We start from the raw sequence: 20,969 nt of genomic DNA on the forward strand, positions 1-20,969 counted from the left end.
AAAACACATTTACATTATCCTACATTTGATTTATTCTCGTTCCACTCGATCTATGGCGCGTAGGAAAACGTTGTGATCGGACTGAACATTTCATTATAGTCAGAAGAAATGAAAATACGAATCAATAATGGAGACCGTGAAAAGCCTTTGTTATAAAAAAATTTGCAAAACATATGGAGCTGAATCGATACTCTTGTTATTCGTAATATATCACGAAGAAAAATGATATTTTTTGATTCTGTTATTCCAACACACTTGAATTATTATCCAACGCCCTATGACGGAGAAGAGTTTATAAAAATTCGTAACGACTTGTGATTTCAATAATGATTTTATCAATCGATAAATGAAACATGAAAACGGTTGAGAGTGGCGGGAAGCCTCGTGAAGGGTAAAAATAATGCGCGCGCATTCGAGCACGCTGCCGGTTGAGTTTTGTGTTGCCACTGGGCCGCGTGGGCATTTACGTCCGTTCCCTTTCTCTCGGCTGCTGCGATGAGTCGCTCGGGCTCTGCTGTAGTTTTCGTAGCTCGTTCGTACTAGCGGTACTTCAGTATTTGCGCTACCTCTGACGCGCGAGGTACGTGCTCGTAGCACTCGCTCCCTCAGTTCTCAAAAACGAAACGCAAACATTGAAGAGTATTGGAAATTGTTGGATTTTCGATCAACTAATTTGCTAGTAATTCTCATATCGGTCTCGTGGGACTAACGAACTGGATAAATTTTCGTCCAAAATGGTGTAAAATATTGTCCAACTTTTCTCCTTTGTAACTTATTCTGAATTATAAAATTCGTAATATTCGTCTTTTTGTAATGAATACAACGGACTCGGATAAAAATTGATGGTAAAGTCGGTGACGAAATCTCTAGAATTCACAAAAATAAAAACTTTTTATCGAGTGAAAAATGATCCGAAACAGAGAAATGGGAAATAAAAAATTATCGAGTTCGTCGATCGTTTGCGCGACTCTGTTCGCAGCTCTTGTTGTGTTTTCGGATGCCAGTGAAGATGTGGCGGGAAAAACGACGGTTCTGAAATGTTGCAAATACGGTGAAGAATTGTCGAAACCAACGAGTGTTTATAAACAGAATTATGACAATTCGAGTGAGTTGAAGTGTCTCCCGAGCTCGATACCTTGGGAACCCTTTATTTATTCACCTACCAAGGGTGGGCTTATCAGCAATGTGCCTGATACGTGGCACATCATCGAAGGTGCCAGGCCTCATTGCAACAAAAAAGACGAGATTGTTACGTACTTCCCTTCCAGCGAGTTGAACCCCGTCATTATTCTCGAGACCGGGCCCGCGATGCTTCAACCTGGTAGCGGAACTTTTTTCGAACCCGGACAATATTGTTCCGATTCTCGGGCCCTTTTGGTCTGTGCACCTCGAAAAATCGAAGCTAACAATGCAGCTGCCACCATGAGACCCAAAATTCATCGCTGCTGCGGCGACAATGCAATTTTTCATGAAAAACGGTTAGAATTTTTAAATACATAAAATTACAAATCAAATTGATTTATTCAGCTTTCATCATTATTCAAATTAACTTCGGTCTTTCAATAATATTTACGATCAAATTGTTATAATCATTTCGTATTATACTTTGCATACATTTACTTTGGTCCGTTTAGGTGATTACTAACTCGAGAATTTGACTAATTAATTATAATAATAAAACTCTTGATCAGGAAAGTCAAAAATTTTTTTGATGGTTCTTAATATAAACGTTGACGAATAATACGAAGCAAAGCATATAATACTTATCGATATTATATTTATGTGGTGAAAATACAGAAAAACGTGCGTACATCTAAAAGAATCGGAAATCGGTGGATCACTGTTGCCAAACGCTTCCTCGATCGTCGAACTCGTGTCTGGTTTTCCACCCTGTCCAAGATCAGATAACTTCACGATCGTTGGGGCAGCTGAGGATGCTTTGGTCCAACCTGACGGTGGCCTCGAGATCAACGGTGTCAATTTACCCTCCGAACATTTTTGCGTCGAGAGAATCAACGAACTCAACGGAGCCGCCAAGATTTTTGCGTGCAGCGAATACGGGCCTCAAAGGTAATTTTCGTAACGTTAATTGAGGCGTTTGGAAGAATTTGCTCGATCCAAAAAATGCTATCACAGAATCCCCCAAATTGATGAAACCGTGCGTAAACTCGATCAAATTTTGTGTCAACCAATGTCGAGGCCACATGAAAAAAGGATTCTTCAACTACTTGTTCGAAAGAGAGTTCAATAATTGCAGGTTTTGCCGCAAAACCATAGTGACTCACGTGCAAAAAATTTTCAGACAGTTTAGACTCGGACGGGGTCGCTCTCCAGCGTTATTAACGTTCCGCGAGCACTTTTTTTTACGAGGTTCCGTTTCGCGTTTAACGATTGGAACGGCTCCAGAGATCGGCGGCAGAGGTTTAGCGTAGTCCGTATTGTATATCGACATCCATGCCTCTCTACTGTTTTATGTGAGATTTTATGTATACGTTTGTATTTATTTTTTTTTCACTCGTTTTTTAAAAATCCGTGTATAAACGGGAGCCGAGGGTGACGTTTTGGTAGCTCGTGGTCTTCTCTACATCCGGATTTACGATTGCGGTGATCCGAGACTCGGGGAACCGATCAGGAACTTTATTTTTCTTCATTTTTTTTCCTATTTTATTTGGACTCTGGTCGAGCGGCAAAGCGAGAGAGGGAGAGACAAAGTGAAGAGAAAGAAAGGAAGAAAGGTCAATGGAATTGCGCAGATCCGGTTTCTTCGAGAGTTCGAGAAATTATCGTGAAGAACAAAGCGATATTTATTTTAATCATTTCACTCAAGCAAGCTCATTCGAGGTGTTAATTCATTGGCTAATTAATTGTTTCCATCAATTTAAGTTTATATCGAGAATCAATTGAGATTTATAAGTTGATTTAAAAAATTGATTTTTATTCAATTTGAACGGTTTTTACGATTAGACATAACAAAAAATCAGAGAAAAAGTTTATCGGCAAATGTATCGATGAGGTAAAATTGCAAAAGGATTTGAAATTTTGTTTCAGAAAAATTGTTAGGGCTGCGGTTCCGAATTTCTTTTATTCTCTTCTTTGCTCAGGGAAACAACATTTTTTTGGATATCTCCTCTTCCATCTATTCCTCATGTTTCCCATTTTCCCGTTATCTTCTTGTTGTTTCTTTCTTCACTCTATTTTTCTTATTTTTACACGGTACTTTAGCTGGACCTCGGCAAACTTATCTCCACGGTGCATCGACCGTATATGACCATAGAGAAGCGAGCATACAGTGAGGTGGCGGAATATTAGAGTGGGAAAGAGAACGAGAGAGAGAGAGAGAGAGCAGAGCGAAGTCTTCGAATTTTCCAAGGCCATGGCACGCCCGCCACTTTCCTTCCCCGCATTCCTATCTCTCGAGTCTTTCTCCCTCTTGCTTTCTATACTCGAGAACTTGATGATGTCCCATCCGCCCTGTTGCTTCCTCCGCTACAAATATATTAAATACATCTCTCGTCGTCGTTTTCCTGTTTCATCGATCGCTCTTCATTTTTTTTTCTTTTCCTCCGACTACGTAAGATCGAATCTGACCATACGAGGAGATTTTGGTCTTTCATCGCTCCGATAAATTCCCGCGGGCACTTGTTGAGCGTTTACCATTCAAATTGGGGATCTTGCATTGTTGCCTAATTTGTTTTGGGACTCCGATCGGACCGAAAGTATGAAAATTATGAAGAAATTTACGACTCAGGCATTTTTTCATTATTTGAAATTTTTTAATTTCAATCCCACGAATATTTCGATCGAAATTGAAATGTTTTCGACATTTTTATATGAATTTTGTTTCTCATTGGAAATCGTTTTTGCACAAAGCTGAAATGAGGTTGAAAAAAATGCTGCAAATTAAAATCTTGCAAATTGCTTCCTCAAGATGGTCAAGATTCACGATGCTCAAAGCTTACTCTATGAGGTGCTATATTTTTCATTTTGGCTTCCTCATATAGAGGAAGTTGTGAGCATCGTGCATCTTGAGCACCGTGCACCTTGACCATCTTGAGGAAGCAATTTGCAAATTTTAATTTGCAGCATTTTTTTTGTATGCAAGGAAATAATGTATTTTCTCTATCTTCTTTTACGAACTTTAATTTATCTCTTTGTTTAAAATCATAAAAAAAAACTAAATGACGAGCCAATGGAAAAAACAGTTTGCAACTTTCAATTTTCATCGTTTGTTTTTTATTTACATTGAAATTAAATAATTCCGACAACTTTGCTGGAAAGTATAGAGGAATTACAGACTTATACACAATGTCTTACGAAATTTCCAAAAATTGAAGTGGTTAGACGATTTTTTGAAAAACTCATATTTTCGTAAAATTCAAAAAATCATAAAATTTAAACCGTTCGACTGATATTCCCCAAATTCAATATCAACCTTCCTATTATGACAGTCTATTTATAAAAAAACAAAAAATTATTAATAAATCTTAAAATTTTCGAAAGTTAGAGCGTCGGCACCCTTTTTATGAAAATTTCAAAACGTCGTAGGATTCGTAATTTTTTATGAATTCTGACAAAATTATCAGAGAATTAAGAGCTTATATAGATTAACATCTGTGCAAAACGGTAGCCCTGTATCTCAAACCGTTTCCGAGTTATAAGCGTTTTAATTTTGCAGTGCCATAGCATACTCACACACACACACATACACACACACTTCCGGACATTTTTTCTAGATATGATTTTTCGATGTTTTGGGACATTTTGAGCACATTGATATTGAAAACTGAAAAAAAAAAAAAATTTCATCACATAGCTTCCTCTATGAGAAATAGAAGCAAAAGGTGTAATTTCGAGAAAAAAGTTATTTTAATGAGCTTACACGAATTCACTGTTTCGACATTAATTCAAATCTTTTCGTATATTTTTTCTCTTCCGCTCTACAGACCCGACGTCCAGCCTTTGGACATAAGATTCACGATGTACCCGATCAGTTTCATAATCAGTGCGATTTTCCTCGCTGCAACCCTCGCGGCTGGTTGGCTGCTCCCAGCTTCGCATCACGTTTTGCACTGGAGATGTCAAACTCATCACGTTGTTTGCCTCATGCTCGCTGATATTCTTATGGCGGTTATACAACTCGGAAGCGATTCTCTCCATGGCAGCGGCTTGTGCGACGTAGTCGGTGAGTTGACGAAAATCAATGAATTCGTTAATGAACCATTGAATTCCAGTAAGAAATGAAGAACTTGTACATTGAAACAAAAAACTATGCAAGCTGAACGTCACGATCGAGGAAACGCATTATCAACGATTTCCGCGTCGATTGTTTTACAGTTGAATAATTTTTATAAATTTTTTTCTTAGTCAATAAAAGAATATGAAATAAGTAACGGGGCGAGGGACGTAATATTGGTCTTTCACGATTGAAAATAAACTTTCCGAACATCGACTAATTATTTCTTTTGCCAGGGCTTGGAAATTAATAGTTAAAAGATGAATTTAAAAAAATGATGGGAAAAACGTGATTTTGGTACGATCACATTTTGATATGGCTCTCAGTTGGTATTGCGTATAGCATAAAGATATAGCAGCTTTTCTTTTGGAAGGATTGATTGGTATTTTTAATCTTCGATGAAAATCAAATCAGCCTGAATATTGAGTCTGATCCATATTTGCTTCCCGATAATCTAAACCTCAATTTTCCACTATATCGTACGAATAGTGGAGGGAGAAAGGGGGTGGGGGATGCATGCCTGAAATCGTTAAAACCAATTCACCGTGAGAATTTGAATTTACCCCTCGATTTTCGCTCCTTGCTTCTCTTCTATTCGAACGTACGAGGCCTTCCACATCAAGTTAATTCCTCCATTCCTCACCGATTTCTCCTCAACTTTTATCCTGTCCTTTGGCAAAAAATTGAATATTTTTATTTGGATCAATTTTTTTTCTGCATTCGCGCACTTCGGAAAATCGATTTCCATGAAAAATGAGTATTGACGTTTAAATTTTAAGCGAAAACGGCCAATTCGAGTGACATATAATCCTTTCATAAGAGAAGAGTTGTCACGAAATCTCGAATTGCGAGTTATTTTTGAAGCTGCTATTAGATTGGTTGTCGATGTTGTGCTCGGATATCGTTCATGTGCGTATTTCAGATCGTAGAAAAAAGGAGGAAACAATTGCAACACATTCGATCGCGATCGTGTCGGATAAATTTATTTAGCGACATAAGAGTGAAGTGATGGAGTCATTTAGTAAGAGTGATCTTGGGCAATTACTATTCGACCGTAGGTACCGTGATTTTTGCAATGAACTATTCGAAACAATAGTCCTGAGTAATATTTTTATTTAAAAAGTGTTAAAACAATTAAAGACAAGCGCGCGCTTGCGCGTGCGCTCACCCTAGTGGTATAAAATAAACACTAATAAATTTTGCTGGCCGAAGAAGAATAAAAATCAAGATTTCACCATAACAACATATTTTTAATTAATATAAAGTATTCTTATCGGAATAATTGTTCGTAAAATTATGGTAATGACGAGATATCGTTAAAATATTTGTTGTAATGCACGGGAATGCGATAGACAGAAAAAAGCATCGAGGGTTTTCATGCTGCATGGAAACTCCCATGGACTATTCGTCTCTTCCTCTTTCTCTATCTCTATCTCTTCCAATTCTCCTCTTGGTGCACATTTGTCCACTCAATCTCCGTGCATAGCATTCCCAAACTACCCCTCGGTCAGGACACGTGAAACACTCTCGTGTAACACATGCTGCATATACGTGTATATATTCGACTGGAAAAGGAGGGGTGGATCGTGAACCAACTGGTTATATTTGCAGGGGCGTTTTACCCTCAACCGAAACTATCCGACGGGGTAATTATTCGGATGATCGTGGTAATCCCTTGGCAAAGCCCTTGCTCTCTCGTTCCTCGGCGGGCTTTCTCGTTACTTCCTTCGCGTATTCTAAAAACACCCCCGGAGAGAACGAGACCGAGAGAGAAATGAAGAGGGAACGTGTACTCGAACGAACGTTCGATTCTCGTCCTTGAACGATCGTTGAAATCGATTACGAGGCGATGGGAGCCCCCGAAGCCCGAGAGCGAGCGATATATTCATCCTCGAACTACATCCACGAGGGATTTCCATCCCTCATCCCCCAAAATTCCATTCGTTCGAGCTTGCCCGAGCATGGGGGCCAATGAGATCAAACGAAAAACGTTCCATGATTTATTTTCATATTTTCTGGCTATTCGGAAAAATATCCATTTTCGGATGATAATTTTTCAGGTTCTTCGTTTATTCGAATATTATGCTGAAAAAAGAGCCTTGTCTGAGTTTCCCTGCACAGCAGAGAACGCTCGTATTCTCGACTCTTCTTCGTCTCTGCAGCTGACTTTTTTTCAATCGCAAACATTTTTTTCTTCGTCAATCACCGGAGTCGAAGAAATTCGCTACAAATATGGTAGTTTTTCTCGTATGCGAAACCGCGAGCCGATCGCCGAGCCTTTTTCCCTCTCTTTTTTCTCTTTCTCTTCCGAGCTCGTTCGTGACGACTGCGATTGCAACATTCGCCGTAAAAACCACGAGGGTCGAGGATCTTCCAGGGTCTCGGCAGTGCCGCCTCGGGAGACACGATATATTCGAAGCTCCGACAACTTCACCAAGATACCATCGAGAGAGCAAGAGCCGGAGAGGGAGTGAGAAAGAGGAGAAAAGAAAGGAGAAAGTGGAACAGAGCGCTTGTGTCTGACCCACATAAAATCTTCTACGTAAATGAATGTTTTATTGACCCAAAGTCGCGTGAGCATCCTTTAAATCGCGCTTGAAAATCTCACGATCTCTTCCTCGAGTCGAGTCTCTTCACGCTGATGCCGCATCGTCGAGCCCGGGGTTATCCGAGTCGGCGAGGCAAAATGGATCTGATCTGATCCGCCGATGTACGCAGCGAAGGCGTTTCCTCATTTTTCCCTTCGGATGAGAGAAATCATTGAATAATGGCAAACGCGACGGGTGACATTCCAATCTTTCAAGGCGATGAAAAAATCTGCTATTATGCTCATTATCTACGCACGCACTGTTATTTTTTATTCTCAATGTATCGGCGCACTGTATTCCAACGTGACCTTCCTTTCTAATTTTTCGAAGGTTCTTCCAATTGCGTCGATCAATTTACATTCCCACAAGTGCATGTTTCTCTTATTTTTCGCTGATGCGTCCAATCATTTTTCCCGTCGCTCCTGATCGCTGATTATTCCAATTATTACTTTCGTTTAACTTTTATTTTTGTCCCCCAACGCATCGCTCATATATTCGTGTTACGTTGGTAGTGGTACCTCGTGTTTCGTAGAGAAATCGGAAATTTCGGTATTGTCTTAGCGTATTAAAAGTTTTTCAATTTTTCGAAGTATTTACACAAAGTTTGTTTGTGCAAGGATAAGGAAAAAAATGATTTTTTCGTCTCCGCGCGTATCGATGAGGTATCGAAACATATCTGAAGGCACGTAAAATGGACAAACTTTTAAATAACTTATCTCGAGTGTATAAATCCACGGATTTTCTCCGCTCTCGAGGGAATAAAAACGACGAGGAATTCCTCAACAACTCGATGCTCCTTCTTTTGTGGCCCTTCTCTCGCAGCTGTCTCGCTTTTTTCTTACCTTTCTCTTATCGTTTTTCTTCTCTCCTCCCGTTTTTTTCTCTCTCCCACTCTTTTTTCCTTTTCGCCATTTTTTCTTCCTTCTTCGCTCCGCCATCCGCGCGATCGAACGAGACTCGCGCGGCATTTCTTCCCGTCCCTGACCTTTCCCACCACGACCCTCGTTGCTTGAGAAAATAACCAACGAAATGAACCTCACGGCTTAAGGCCACAGGAATTTACAATGACACAATCGTGTCGAGGTTTCAGCCGATAAACAATCATCTTCCTTAAAAAGAGAAAGACTTTTACTTTTGGAAACATTTTTCCCAACCCCATCGAAAGAAGTAGTATTCACTACAATTTGTCTTAATACACATTTTTAATGACAAAATTAAATTAATTAAATTTCGTTATTTTTTTTTTTTTTTTCATGAAAAAATGTTTTTCGCACTGGTTTGAGTTTCTAGATATTTTTCATGAGCAGGAAGAACGAGATTCAATCGGGAGAATTGAAGTCGAAATAAAAATCGAATGTTGACAAATTCACAAATCGACAAAAATGCAAAATCATGATTTAGATAAAACCAACTGGATCTTGCGAGCAATTTGGGTCAGTTGGAAAAGATGAGTGATTACATAGAACACGAGAGAAGCAAAGTTTCATGAATTTAGCGTTAAAAGCCCCATACTGACTAGTCTTGTAAGCTCTTTCGTTTTTTTCCCCTCTTCTAATTTTTTTATTTCCACGTGTACCGGCTCACTTAAAAGCTATGAAGGGCCTCATTGTTAATGGGTGGCCTGCAGTCCGAAGAGAGTCTCCCTTCGTTTCCGCTCTTATCGAAACTCTCGATTAGCCATGCAAAAAAAATGAAGAAAAACTGTGAGACTGTGAACGCCGGAAAAAATACAACATTTTTGCGACACCGAGGTGAGACTTATTTTCGCCTTTCACGATTCATTCGTGGGATCGCTCTCAACGAACAATCTTCATTGTTACGATGCAAAACGATCACATTCATGAATTCAACGGTCGAAGGCTCTTTCAAATTTTCAGAGAAAATACTTCGAGATATATTCCGAAAGTTCATCGCTTTCTGAATTTTATTCAACGCTGTTCCATTCTTTTCGTTGTTGATAAAATCTTTCGAAAAAAAATCCGGTCGAATGTCATATTTTCGTTGGGGTACTGCTGATGAAATACGAAGATTGACTTTGAGAAATACCGCGTAGTAGTTGAGTGCATATAAAACAAAAATACTTTAGCCATTTTAGGCGCCCGATTAATGATGCATTTGTGGTTTTTGGCACAAAACTTGGAGGAAATGTGTTGAGAAAGGCTTTCAGGGTTTCTTTCATTCTCGTTTGTCTCATTGTCGTTTCAATGAGGTCTCGTAATTAAGGCTTTATGAATAAAACAAATGAGTTGAATGCGCGAAGAGGGACACGAAGAAGGAGGACGAGGAGTCGGCGGAGAAAAAAAGAAGAGAGAGAGAGAGAGGGATTTTAAGAGAAAAGAATGAGTCGCTTGGAGGCGAGAAGAAAGAATAGAACGAGAATGAAAAGAAAGCAACGTCCTTGGCAAAGAATCGTCGACCCCTGGTGGCCGAGGCGTGGTACTTACGTTTCTGGAATATCAATTAATGCCAGCGAGATGCGCACTGATTTTAAAACCCTCTGTGAATTCCGCATTAAGATATATTCTTTTCAAAAATATTCCTTACGTAATCTTTTCGAACGAGGAGAAAAAAGTTTTATCGATTCCTGCAATCATTTTTCGAGACGTTGCGCGCAAATTTCCGTCTTTGAATCGCTACTTTTATTCAGTATCATTTCCACCTCATCAGATTCTTACTACAGATACAGATCATCTGCGATTACAACATTTTGAAAAGACGTTCACGTTTAGAAAACTTTTCACCTAATTTCAATTCCCAGAGACGAGTCTAAGCCTCGGTTTCTTCTAATTTAAAAACCCACGTTTTTTTTTCGTTTTCCGAGGGTTCTCTTTTTCTTTGCTACAATGTTGATGGACCGTGGATGCTGTAACGTCGAGTCAGTCTCGTCTCGGGACATTTCGCGTGCGCTCACGCTGCTGCGTGCGTGCTTCACTCGCAAACGATTCTCCTTTTTCATCTGTTTCTTCTTTTTGTGCTCTTTCTTTCTGTCTTCTTCGTCGTGGTCGTTGACGCCACGTTGATTACTCTCTCTCTCTCTCTTTCTCTCGCTCTTTTTCTCGTTTTCTTGAGGGCCTTCAGCCTCCGGCAACTATGATTGATGCGTGTTCATGATGCATTCTTACGGCCAGAGGCGCCTATCCTCCCAACATATTAATACATACATTATATACTTATTTTTATGTAACCATCAAAATACACGTATACGATATTCCCATAAAATTGTTTCTCACAGTGTTTGAGCCGGTCTCCCAGCTCTCACTTTTTCAGAGTCCGAGAAACGGTGAAACGTCGATACATTATTTTCCCACGAGAAATAATAAATGGAACATGCGGAAAAACGTGTTTTATTCTTTTCAATTACAGTCGGAAGGGGGACTTAATTTATTTTTATCGATGTCATATCTCGATAATTACGTTCATGGCATGATGGGATGAAATTTAATGTTGATTCGTACGATTGAAGTTAAATTGTGCTGACGATCAAAATAATTATGGAAGAACTAATCAACGAAATATTGAGAAGAAACGTTTTTGTGAGGGGATAAAAAACTTTTTCTCCTATTTTCGAAGATCAAACGTGCATGACACGAGTGAATAAATAATTAAAAACTCCAAGGGCCCCCGGGGTCCAACAGATTTTTCTTCGTGTATGTATGTATATAGAGAAACACGGGTACGAGCATTAAAAAAGAGAGAAAGGAAGAGAATTGGGATTTGATGAATGAGAATAAAGGAGGAGAGAGTAGATTTAAGGGCAGAGGGGGATGGGGGCTGGAAATAGAGGCTGGACCCGTCGTTTTCATCCCTGCGAGACTCACAAAGCCAAACGGTTTGTGAAAACGAGAGAAAAGAGTCTGTGCCTGGGCGAGGCTTCGTCTGTGTATTGCTGCGGGCCAATCTATTCATTGCATTCGCCATGAACGATTCTTGTTTTCATATATGTCTACCTTTTTCTTCTCGCCCGGGATCCTCCAAGCGGGTTATAAAAACGAAAAATTCTACGGGAAGGCAATAAAAATAGATAAAAAAAAAAAATAGGGAACAAAATAAAGAAGAAGAATATTTCTCTCGTATCCGTAGAAAATTTAACGAATGATATATCTATGTAGATCACTTTTCGTTCATTCGTCTTTGTCATTTTCCGGGATTTATTCTACAAATGGGAATTTCCCACCCTTTTGTCTTTTTCGAGCTTTGTTGTAATCGGGCCGATTGTCTTCTTGTTGATTTTTTTTATTTTTTTTTTCATTTGTTTTTTCTCTCTTTTACAACCCTCACCGTCTTTCTTACGTAAGCTTTCACGAGAATTTTCAGTGCCGTAGCATAAATTATTGCCTCGAAATAAATACTGCAATAATCTATCGTTGAATCGAGAATAGAAAGTATTCAAATTTGTTTTTCGAGCTTTCGTGTTTACGATTTCGTCGGAGAAGTTTTAGAATCGCATCTTTTTGCTCTTCATATTTTCCATTGTCCATCTTTTGAACTATGACCTCTTTCGTTTATCTCGCAAGTTTTTGTTTTTATGATGGTTATTTTCGTTATTTCCTGATGTCCTTTTCGCATGTTTTTGGCTCGTGTTTTAATGTGTATGTTTGTGTTAAAAAACGTGGTCGTCGTAGCATCACGTCCAAGCAAACTCGTCCATCTTTTTTCTCTCCGCAGCTGAGAGTACAGCGGCAACCATTTTCTTCGCTTATAATACTTCTTTTCCTCAATTTTTATTTCTCCCTCCTTCTCCTTACCCTTGTTATTATCTTTTTCTCGTTCGCTCTCACAGTCTTCTCGTATTTTCGATCTTCTTCCGCTCTGGCTACTTCGTATAGGAGCTCTTGTTCTTCATCATCCCGCGCTTTCTCTCTTCATCCTTGCGAGATTTATTCTCGCACAGGCTCTTCCGCCTGCGATTCACTCTTTCTTCAATAATTTTGCTTCTGGGCCAGCAATATTGCTAACGGCCATTGGCCTAAATAATATTACGCAGTTCCAACTAAACCGAAGTAAATAAAGTGTGACGTTCAATAACACCATTTTTTTCATTATCGACCCACCCCCTGATGTCAATAAAATACGATTTTTTCCGCTATAATTTCTTATCTAATAAAAAGCCGTTTGCGACGAAGATATTATTTTCGTCGAATTTTCCAGTGCCCGGTTTTTATGGGAATGGGAAAAAAGGAGAAAAATTTTTGATCTCGCGAAAAATAATTTGCTCGATGATTCTCCGTACGCGGAGAAGCCCATACTCGATTTTTTTCTCTTCCTCGAGAGGAGAGGACTTTTCTCGGTGCACATTGTTCGTGTCCTGTCACCGAATCCAAGAGACCAGTGGCGGTCGCCGACACGCTTCGCTCGCTTCTCCCTCTTCCTTATTTTTTTCTAACCCTAAGTTTTTTTATTTCTCTCTTTTTCTTTGCACTTCTCTTGATATCCTCGACAAAGTCCGGTCTTCGTTTCAACGCTGACACATTTTTTGCTTCCTCGGATGTGTCGCGAAAGCGACGACAAAATCTTTCAACTCGTGTATCAGATTTGGGATTATTATTATTGTTGTTTTATTTTGACGATTATGATCGTTCTAGACTAAAACGTTCTAGATACGTTTCTTATTCGTAATGGTGCAGGGAGGGCAGCAAGCCAAGAATTTACCGTTTTTTCCCGGCATCGAACTTACCATCGCTTTCAATAAGCATTTTATTCGTATTTTTAGAAAAATCATTTTTTCAGCAGTCCTGTCCGAATGTTTTCATTCGCGACGGCGCTCGAGAACCACCCAATGCGTTACAAATGAGTTATTTGCCCACGAAAAATGTATAATCCTCTTCAAGATGAAAGCTGATGACACTTTGACACTCAGGGTGCGTCACGTTTCAGCGCGCGAACGCTTCAAATATGAAGACGTTGCAGCCCACGGATATTTTTCGGCAAAATGTTTTGAAAATTCCTTCAAATTTGGTAAATACTATTTTTAAATAAAAATAAAAAAAAAATGTAATGCAAAATTTATATTTCAGTAGCAATTTTGAAATCGTCTCGTAGTTGATTGACAAATTAACATTTTCGACGATTCTCTGGACAACTGATCGCATAGGGAAAGAAAAAGGCCGTCATTGTTCGATATAAGGAAGCATTTTCTTGAAAATTTTTCCATGTTCTGTATGTGAAGGAGCAGCTCGAATTTCTCCATTACGGTGACTCCATGGACAGTTTTTTTCGATTTGTAATTCAGTTTTTCCTTGTTTTTGGGAGTAGAAAAAAGTTTTTGTCGTACCCGCATCCGCGCGTTTGTAGTCATAGGGGGGTAAAACACCGAGAAAGTAGATTCGTTCTGCAGGGGTGACTTTTCACCCCTCCCCCTTGGCTTTCCCCCTTTTTTACGCAATCCTCACGCTCGATTTATCGTCGTCGTGGCGTGTCAAGGAACTCACACCACCTTCATCTTTGTTTCCGCATCATTTCTTATTTCTCCCTCCGCCTTATTCCCCTCGCACTTTTCCAGTTTTCTTTCTGCTTTCTCCCTGCTATCCTTGGCCCCTTCCCTCGGTCTTGTATAGCATTTTCGCTTAACCTTCTCACTCCAACCTTGCCGAAATTGAGATCCTGCCGAACTGGCAGACATGCAGTTCGGTAAATAACGGCAAACCGACAGGAACTAGTCAGCTCTCGGTGTATGGTTTCGGCGATCTTCCAAGTAAAACCACCATCCAAGTTAACTCGGATGGCCTCAATCACTGAACGCGGGGAAGAGTGCAGTTATTACAAATTTTTCATCGATCGTTATGTTAATTTTCACAATTATAATTATTAAGATTTTTCATAAATTTACCCTGCCGCTGTCATTCTTACAATTAGTATCACTGATTAATGGAAACAATGTTAATTTAGTTAAGGGAGAAAAGAGGAAGAGATGCGAAACGAGAGCCAATGCAGGGTTCATAAAGTTTACGAAAATCGGATTATCGAACGATTGAAATCCAGCACCATTTTTCTTTACGCATGCACTCGACTTAATCGTGAAAATTATTGGGCGAAAAACATCGATAAATTGTAGTATTTTCGATAAGAGTTACGGCTCATGTTTCTTCGATGCTAATACATTTATGTACGGGGTGTAAATAACGCGCTTCGACGTAAACGATGAGAGTTGACATTTTTTTTCGCTGGAAAAAAAGATGTATCAGGAGATTGGGGATTATTCCCTCCACCCTTAAAATATCATTGTCAATGAAATTACTTTTCATTTTTCTGCGTAAAGCATTTGTTTGTTCTGTTTTATTTAGCATCGTCGTTCGCAGCTTGATTTTTATCTCTTGTCAATGAATCTATTTCCATCAATAAATTTTTGATCGACAATCAATTTTTTTATTTACTCGAATCAGTTTGATGTAAAAGAGATAAATATCGAAAATGCGAGAGAAATTAAAAACTTTCTGGCAAAGAAAAAGATCGCGTATACTCAAGAACGAAGATAACGACGAGAGACGAAATCTAGAGTCAACTATATCCTTTTGTACAGTATCAAAAATGTCAAGAGGGTGAATAACCCTCGGAAAACTCGAATCGGATTATCATCCCTTCCATTTAGCAGGACCCTTTTATATCTTTCCACTTGTTCTCATCTCCTCTCTGTCTCTCTCCCTTCTTCATTTATTTGCCCTTTTTATCCTATGATGTATGATGTACGGTGCGATATCTGATACGGCTATTGGAACTCGTGGGTTCTGCATCCTCGGCATTTTCACAAAACTCCATTTTTCCAGTCTTTTTTCAATATACCGTGAAATTTTGGAGGCCTGATGAAATCTCGGAGGGATTGAGCAATAAGCACTAAATTTAAAAATTCAAACGGGTCTCAAAACACACGCTGCGAATTGGCAAAAATGATATGCTCCTGCCGACTCTAATAATCCACTATCGAAACGGTGAAAGCAATTCGAGCGCCAATAACTTTGACTTTTCCTATTCCGTCGCAATTCCAATGTCCCCGAATCGTTCTCAACTGCTTTTTAAATCGCCTCGAAAAACGCATCAGTTTTTTGGCATAAATGGAGAGTCGTCAGATAAATGGTACTGCGCATCTAATAAACCGTTGCACTGTAATTTTCTGTGAAATCGTCCGAAAAGAATAAACTTCGGAATATGGTGTCATTGGATCTTCGGAAAGATCGATAAAGCCAATTTAACCAAACGAAGCATTCATTTTAGTCGGAAATGCTGCCGAAAGAGATGAACAAAAAATTCAATAAAAAGCAGCCTGCGATTATATCTTTGCGAGATATACTCCTCTGTATTCCGATCCACAATGAACGATAAGTGGTACTCGCGCGTGGACGAGCACCGAGCTCGTGGAAAACGATAGATACGCCGCGAGAGATCGGAGCTGGCTTTAAACTCATATGTATACCCCTCGATTATACGTGCAAAATTTCAATTCACCGAACTGAATTAACTACCGGGATCGCTCGCGTGTAGAGAAATCGAAAATTGCCAATAAAATTCACCAATCTCGGACACTATTTATACGATAGATCCATCCAAATGTTTCATTTGCTATCGGTCATCGAATCCATTTTAATGAAAAATTTACTCATTGCCCGAAAATCTCTTTCGTAACCGCCCAAAATTTATTTTTTGTTTTCATTCTTCATTAACTGAAGTATGAAATTTTTTATTTACGGCACTGTATTTCAGCGCTTCGTTTTTTTTTTTTTTTCTCATGGCGTTCCTGCGCAGGGGAAAGTCCTGCAAAGTGGAACATTATCCCCCGAAAATGTGGAAAATTTGTGTTTTTCAAAACTTTACGTTTTTTCGGAAGAGTGTTCCGCTTTTGGTTTTTTTTTACGACGAGCTCATGCTATGGCATTGATTTCACTTTTTCTCTCACTTTGCTGTTTCTGTGAAACCCTTCGAGAGTGTCGCATACTCTTCTCTGATGTAAAGCCGCATCGAATTAGCACGCGGGCCAAGGGCAACTGCAGCAAACCCGGTCGATACAAGTCGCCGCGAGATTTTGACTGTCACGTCGATCGATGCGCGAGCCCCGATGCATTTCGGAACGGGGTCATCCATCCAAGTATTCGCCTTGTCTGAGAGTGCACGACTTCCAAGATTAAAAAAATAATAAAAACAAAAAATCTTTTGAATCCCGCAATCATTGGAACCGCGTTACGAATTCAGTAGGCCACGATAAACCGAAAATGATCCGATAGCAAAAATGTAATTTTTCGTCATTTTTTTTATTTGTCACGGCGAATATTGGCGAAAAAAGTAAGTCCCATTACGGAATCGAGGCTCCCAAAAATCTCGGGCTCGTCAAAAAAGCCTGAGATAGAGAAAAGAAAGAAGAAAGTACGACGTAACGTCGTTTCCGAGCACGTGACGGATGGACCAGTCTCGAAGCGTGGGAAACAAGAAGAGCAAGAGCAAAAAGAAGCTTGAAATATGTATCTATAGATATACAAATAAATAAGAACGTAGGAGAGAGAGGTTCAAGCGTGCTGGCGCCAAAATTGACGCAAGAGGGCCGGGGGCTGAGCAATCCATTTTTTTGTCTTTTTTCTGCGGTTTCTCTCGCGATTCTCGCTCGAATAACTCTGCTATACGCGTCCATTTTCCCTACATATATGTATAAAACCGTAGACGAGTACAAAGACACTTTATTTCTTTATTTTTTCGGTCCTTTTCTATCCTGCTTCACCTATTCTTTCAATGCTGCTGCTGCTGCTGCTCTTTTTTCGGATTCCTTCGCTTGCCAACTTTTTCCCCAACCTTTTTCAGTCACACTATATACAGACACGCGCGCGCACACACACACACACACACACACCGGGAAACGAAAAAGAAATCGAGGAACAATTGATTTTTGAAATATTCAAACGAATCTTCTCTCAACTCATTTATTTTCTTGTTGAAATACTAATGCAGCTCGCGACTTCGTTACTTTTCAAATATGAAACGTTTATCGCATGATGAAATATACTCGGTATTTAAATTCAACATTTGCTCGATACAACTCGACCAACAATATTGATACGGATCCAGATTTATTGATATTGATTTTGCCCCCTTCCGCAGCCCTCTCTCACTTGCCCAGTTCCAGTTCTATTTGATACGAATAATCACGGTGTGCATACAGAATCTCATAGGTGCTATGTGTACCGTTACGAGATATTCGATTTCGCAAGGGCCCATTTCCAATTCAGAAACCATTGAAATTGTTGAGGCTTACGTTTGTCTCCTTCCATACGACTGCGGATGAAATCCCAAGTCCCATTTTACCCCGAGGGGTTAAATGGACCACTCTGATTTGCGTCGATTTCCTATATGGGAATCATGGCTACGTGTATCTTTATGAAGAAAACCGGAAAACTTGTTTATCAATGAGGCATTCATGAATTTTTTACACACGAAAATATAAACTTACAAAGTTCATGAATAATTGCCGAGTTCGAGGTCGTTTTCACTCTTCGTGTCTTGTGTAAGGGAGAAAAATTTTAAAAAATAGAAACGATTTTGAGACAATAGGTGGTTTTCGAAATGCTTTTGTGCGAGGACATTTTTTTCGGTGTTTCGTTCGTCAATTTAGCTGACAGGAGAGAGCGAATATTTTTTGTGAAACGGTGAATTTAAGGGGTCCGTATTGCCCCAAAGTACTCAATATCTCTTTCCTCTCGCTCGGTCTCTCCATTCACGAGTATTCCGTGTCTTTATCCACACTTTTCCGTAGACTGGAAGGAAATGAAGGATCGTAAAGCCGACCGGTAGACATCTGGAGGAGGATTTACGATCGTTTGCCGTTTTCCATACATGGACCGCTCATTATTTTCCTCTCCTGTTTCACGTACCTTTCTTCCCCTTTCTCTCTTCACATACACCGTGCATTTAGCGTACACGTGAAAAAGCAGGCTCTAGAATGCAACCCCTTCGAGCGACCTGCCCAGATTTTCCATGGTGTACCTGCGAACGTTTATGAGAATTCATCTCGCCTCTTCCAGCATCCCGCGCGGTCTTCGGATTTTACACGATCGAATACCTGCCGAAATTCGTGCCTCGCTGGATTTCGGGACTTTCGGAATTCCGAACTTCCATCGAAAAACAATTTTCGCCCTTTTTTTTCAATCATTTTTTTCTGTCAACGAGGAAAGGTGCGTTGAAAAAATTTCAATTAAAAATGTAATCGGATTCATCGATATTTTACCTCGCGTATAGGGAAAAACTTGGAATAACAGAGACCTAAAAAATGTCCCTTTATCTGAACGTGAGTTGTTTCATTAATTTTGTGTACAAATGTTTTGACTAATTTCAGCAACTCCGAAAGCTTTCCTCTGAAACCAGAACACGCGCTAATGGAATATTCCTCGCATGTTTTTATTACGCTGCTGTTATTTTTACTGTTACAACGGAAAAAACAAAGAGGCGCAGCGGGGGAAAAAAATCTTCTGTACGACCTTTGTGAACTCGTAGAATGGGACGATCAGCGATGTGTAACGATATGGGAAAAGGATACATGCCGTATGAAAATAGGGAAAGAAACCGTTGCGAGTTTTATCTTGATAATAACAGTTCCGACAATCGTCTCTCTACCAGATTCTCATCTATATTTTTTCCGCATTCTTACTACGTTTTTCTTCTCCTTCTTTTTACCGAGACAAATCTTGTGCTCTTTTCAACCGGATTTCCGGCAATATTCCCAGCAGCTATCGCAGATCTCCCAAGTTCTCCCTCACTTTTCTCGTAGCTTCCGAACTTTTTTCCACTCGTTTATTTATTTTTTCATTATTTTTGCAAGCTTCCCCGGATAAGCAATAACAAAATCTGCATTTTTTTAATACTGAATTTCTCTCCGCGTATTCAAACATTACAAGGCATTCGGGAGTATTTTTTTTCGAATCCTGTTTTAAAGATGGAACGATTTTATTCGTCGAAAGGATTGAAGTGATCAAAAATTATTCGACAAGTACTGAAGCTGAAGGTGATTCATCGAGCCGAAGATCATTGCGCCGCGATAATTTCTGACTGCTCGTGGGTCGGATATCATTCCAGAATTTCACTTTCACGTATTGGCGAACGTGAGTTCTGGAGGGGAGGGAAAGGTATGATAATACTCACCGAATATTTATTTCCATGCATGGAATAAAACGTTGACGAGAGCTGTTCATGAAATAAAATGTATTTTCATGAATAACTCTCAACGAAAATATCAAAAAATGCATGGCTGTATAAGACTACAAAAAATATCGTTTCGGGTTCCTCCTCCGGGTGATTCATCCACCGACCGGATGAGTCGGCAAAAGGGGGAAAAAGCGAGGAAAAAAAGAGAGGAGGTCCAGTGAATTCTTGGCGAATAAGTAGAACACGCGCCGCTTCAACGATCGCGAGCTCTCGATTCGTCCTTTTTTCATCTTATTTCATATCCTTTCTCTCGATGCGTTCCCCTCCCCCTTCCCTCTCTTCTCTTCTTCTCTTCCATTTCGTCTCTTCTCATTCTTCGGCAACGTTCTTCTCACCTGGGGCACGTGGGATTTTTTCCTCTCTCTTTTCTCTCGTTTCACCTTTTCTCTTTCTCTTTTCTCTGGACACGATCGTATTACGTACTTAAGGGGTTCTGCAATAACTGGGCCGAGGGCCTCTCGCGCACACAAGCTCGCGAACAGAAGCGCACGCACTCGTCGCGAACAAAGGAAGGTGCTCGAAGCAGAGAGAGAGAGAGAGAAAAAAAACGGAGGGAACGAGAGAAAATAAAATGGTAAAAAGAAGGTCACCGACACTCTCCTCGGCTCTCGATGTCGTCGTACGATCTCGATAAGTAGAGCATGAAGTACAAATACATAAATATACACATAACTTCCTTCCAAAACGGCGTATGTTGCATTAAATTACTTCTCCTCGTTTATTCTAACGAGTTTCTTCATCTTTTCACTTCAAATGTTTTTCAAATATTCTTTTGAATGTACATTTATTATTATCACTTTCATTGACCTTAAGCTTGCCCCTCGAACATTCAATCGTATAATCTTATAATTACTTGGACTTGGAATTCGGTCGTCGCATAGCACGTATTTATTATTTGTGATCACCTGGAAGTTGAGAGAACTGGTTGTGATTTATTCGACCGCGTCCAGCGTCCATAATGTGTAGACTTTGATGGT

The 20,969-nt window shown here is 39.7% G+C and overlaps 1 protein-coding gene across 1 annotated transcript in view; it reads left to right on the forward strand.

Moving 5' to 3' along the window:
- Positions 1 to 510: 510 nt before the first annotated feature.
- LOC122409177 (probable G-protein coupled receptor Mth-like 1) overlaps positions 511 to 20,969 on the forward strand; it is an 85,610-nt gene continuing 65,151 nt past the window's right edge. The window contains exons 1-3 of the mRNA XM_043416515.1: positions 511 to 1,478; positions 1,798 to 2,070; positions 4,944 to 5,182. Of these exons, the coding sequence (XP_043272450.1) occupies positions 907 to 1,478; positions 1,798 to 2,070; positions 4,944 to 5,182 (1,084 nt within the window). The 5' untranslated portion in view covers positions 511 to 906. The remainder of the gene's footprint in view (positions 1,479 to 1,797; positions 2,071 to 4,943; positions 5,183 to 20,969) is intronic.

This window comes from Venturia canescens, chromosome 4, assembly GCF_019457755.1.
Source record: "Venturia canescens isolate UGA chromosome 4, ASM1945775v1, whole genome shotgun sequence".
In the NCBI taxonomy this organism is placed as follows: Eukaryota; Metazoa; Arthropoda; class Insecta; order Hymenoptera; family Ichneumonidae; genus Venturia; species Venturia canescens.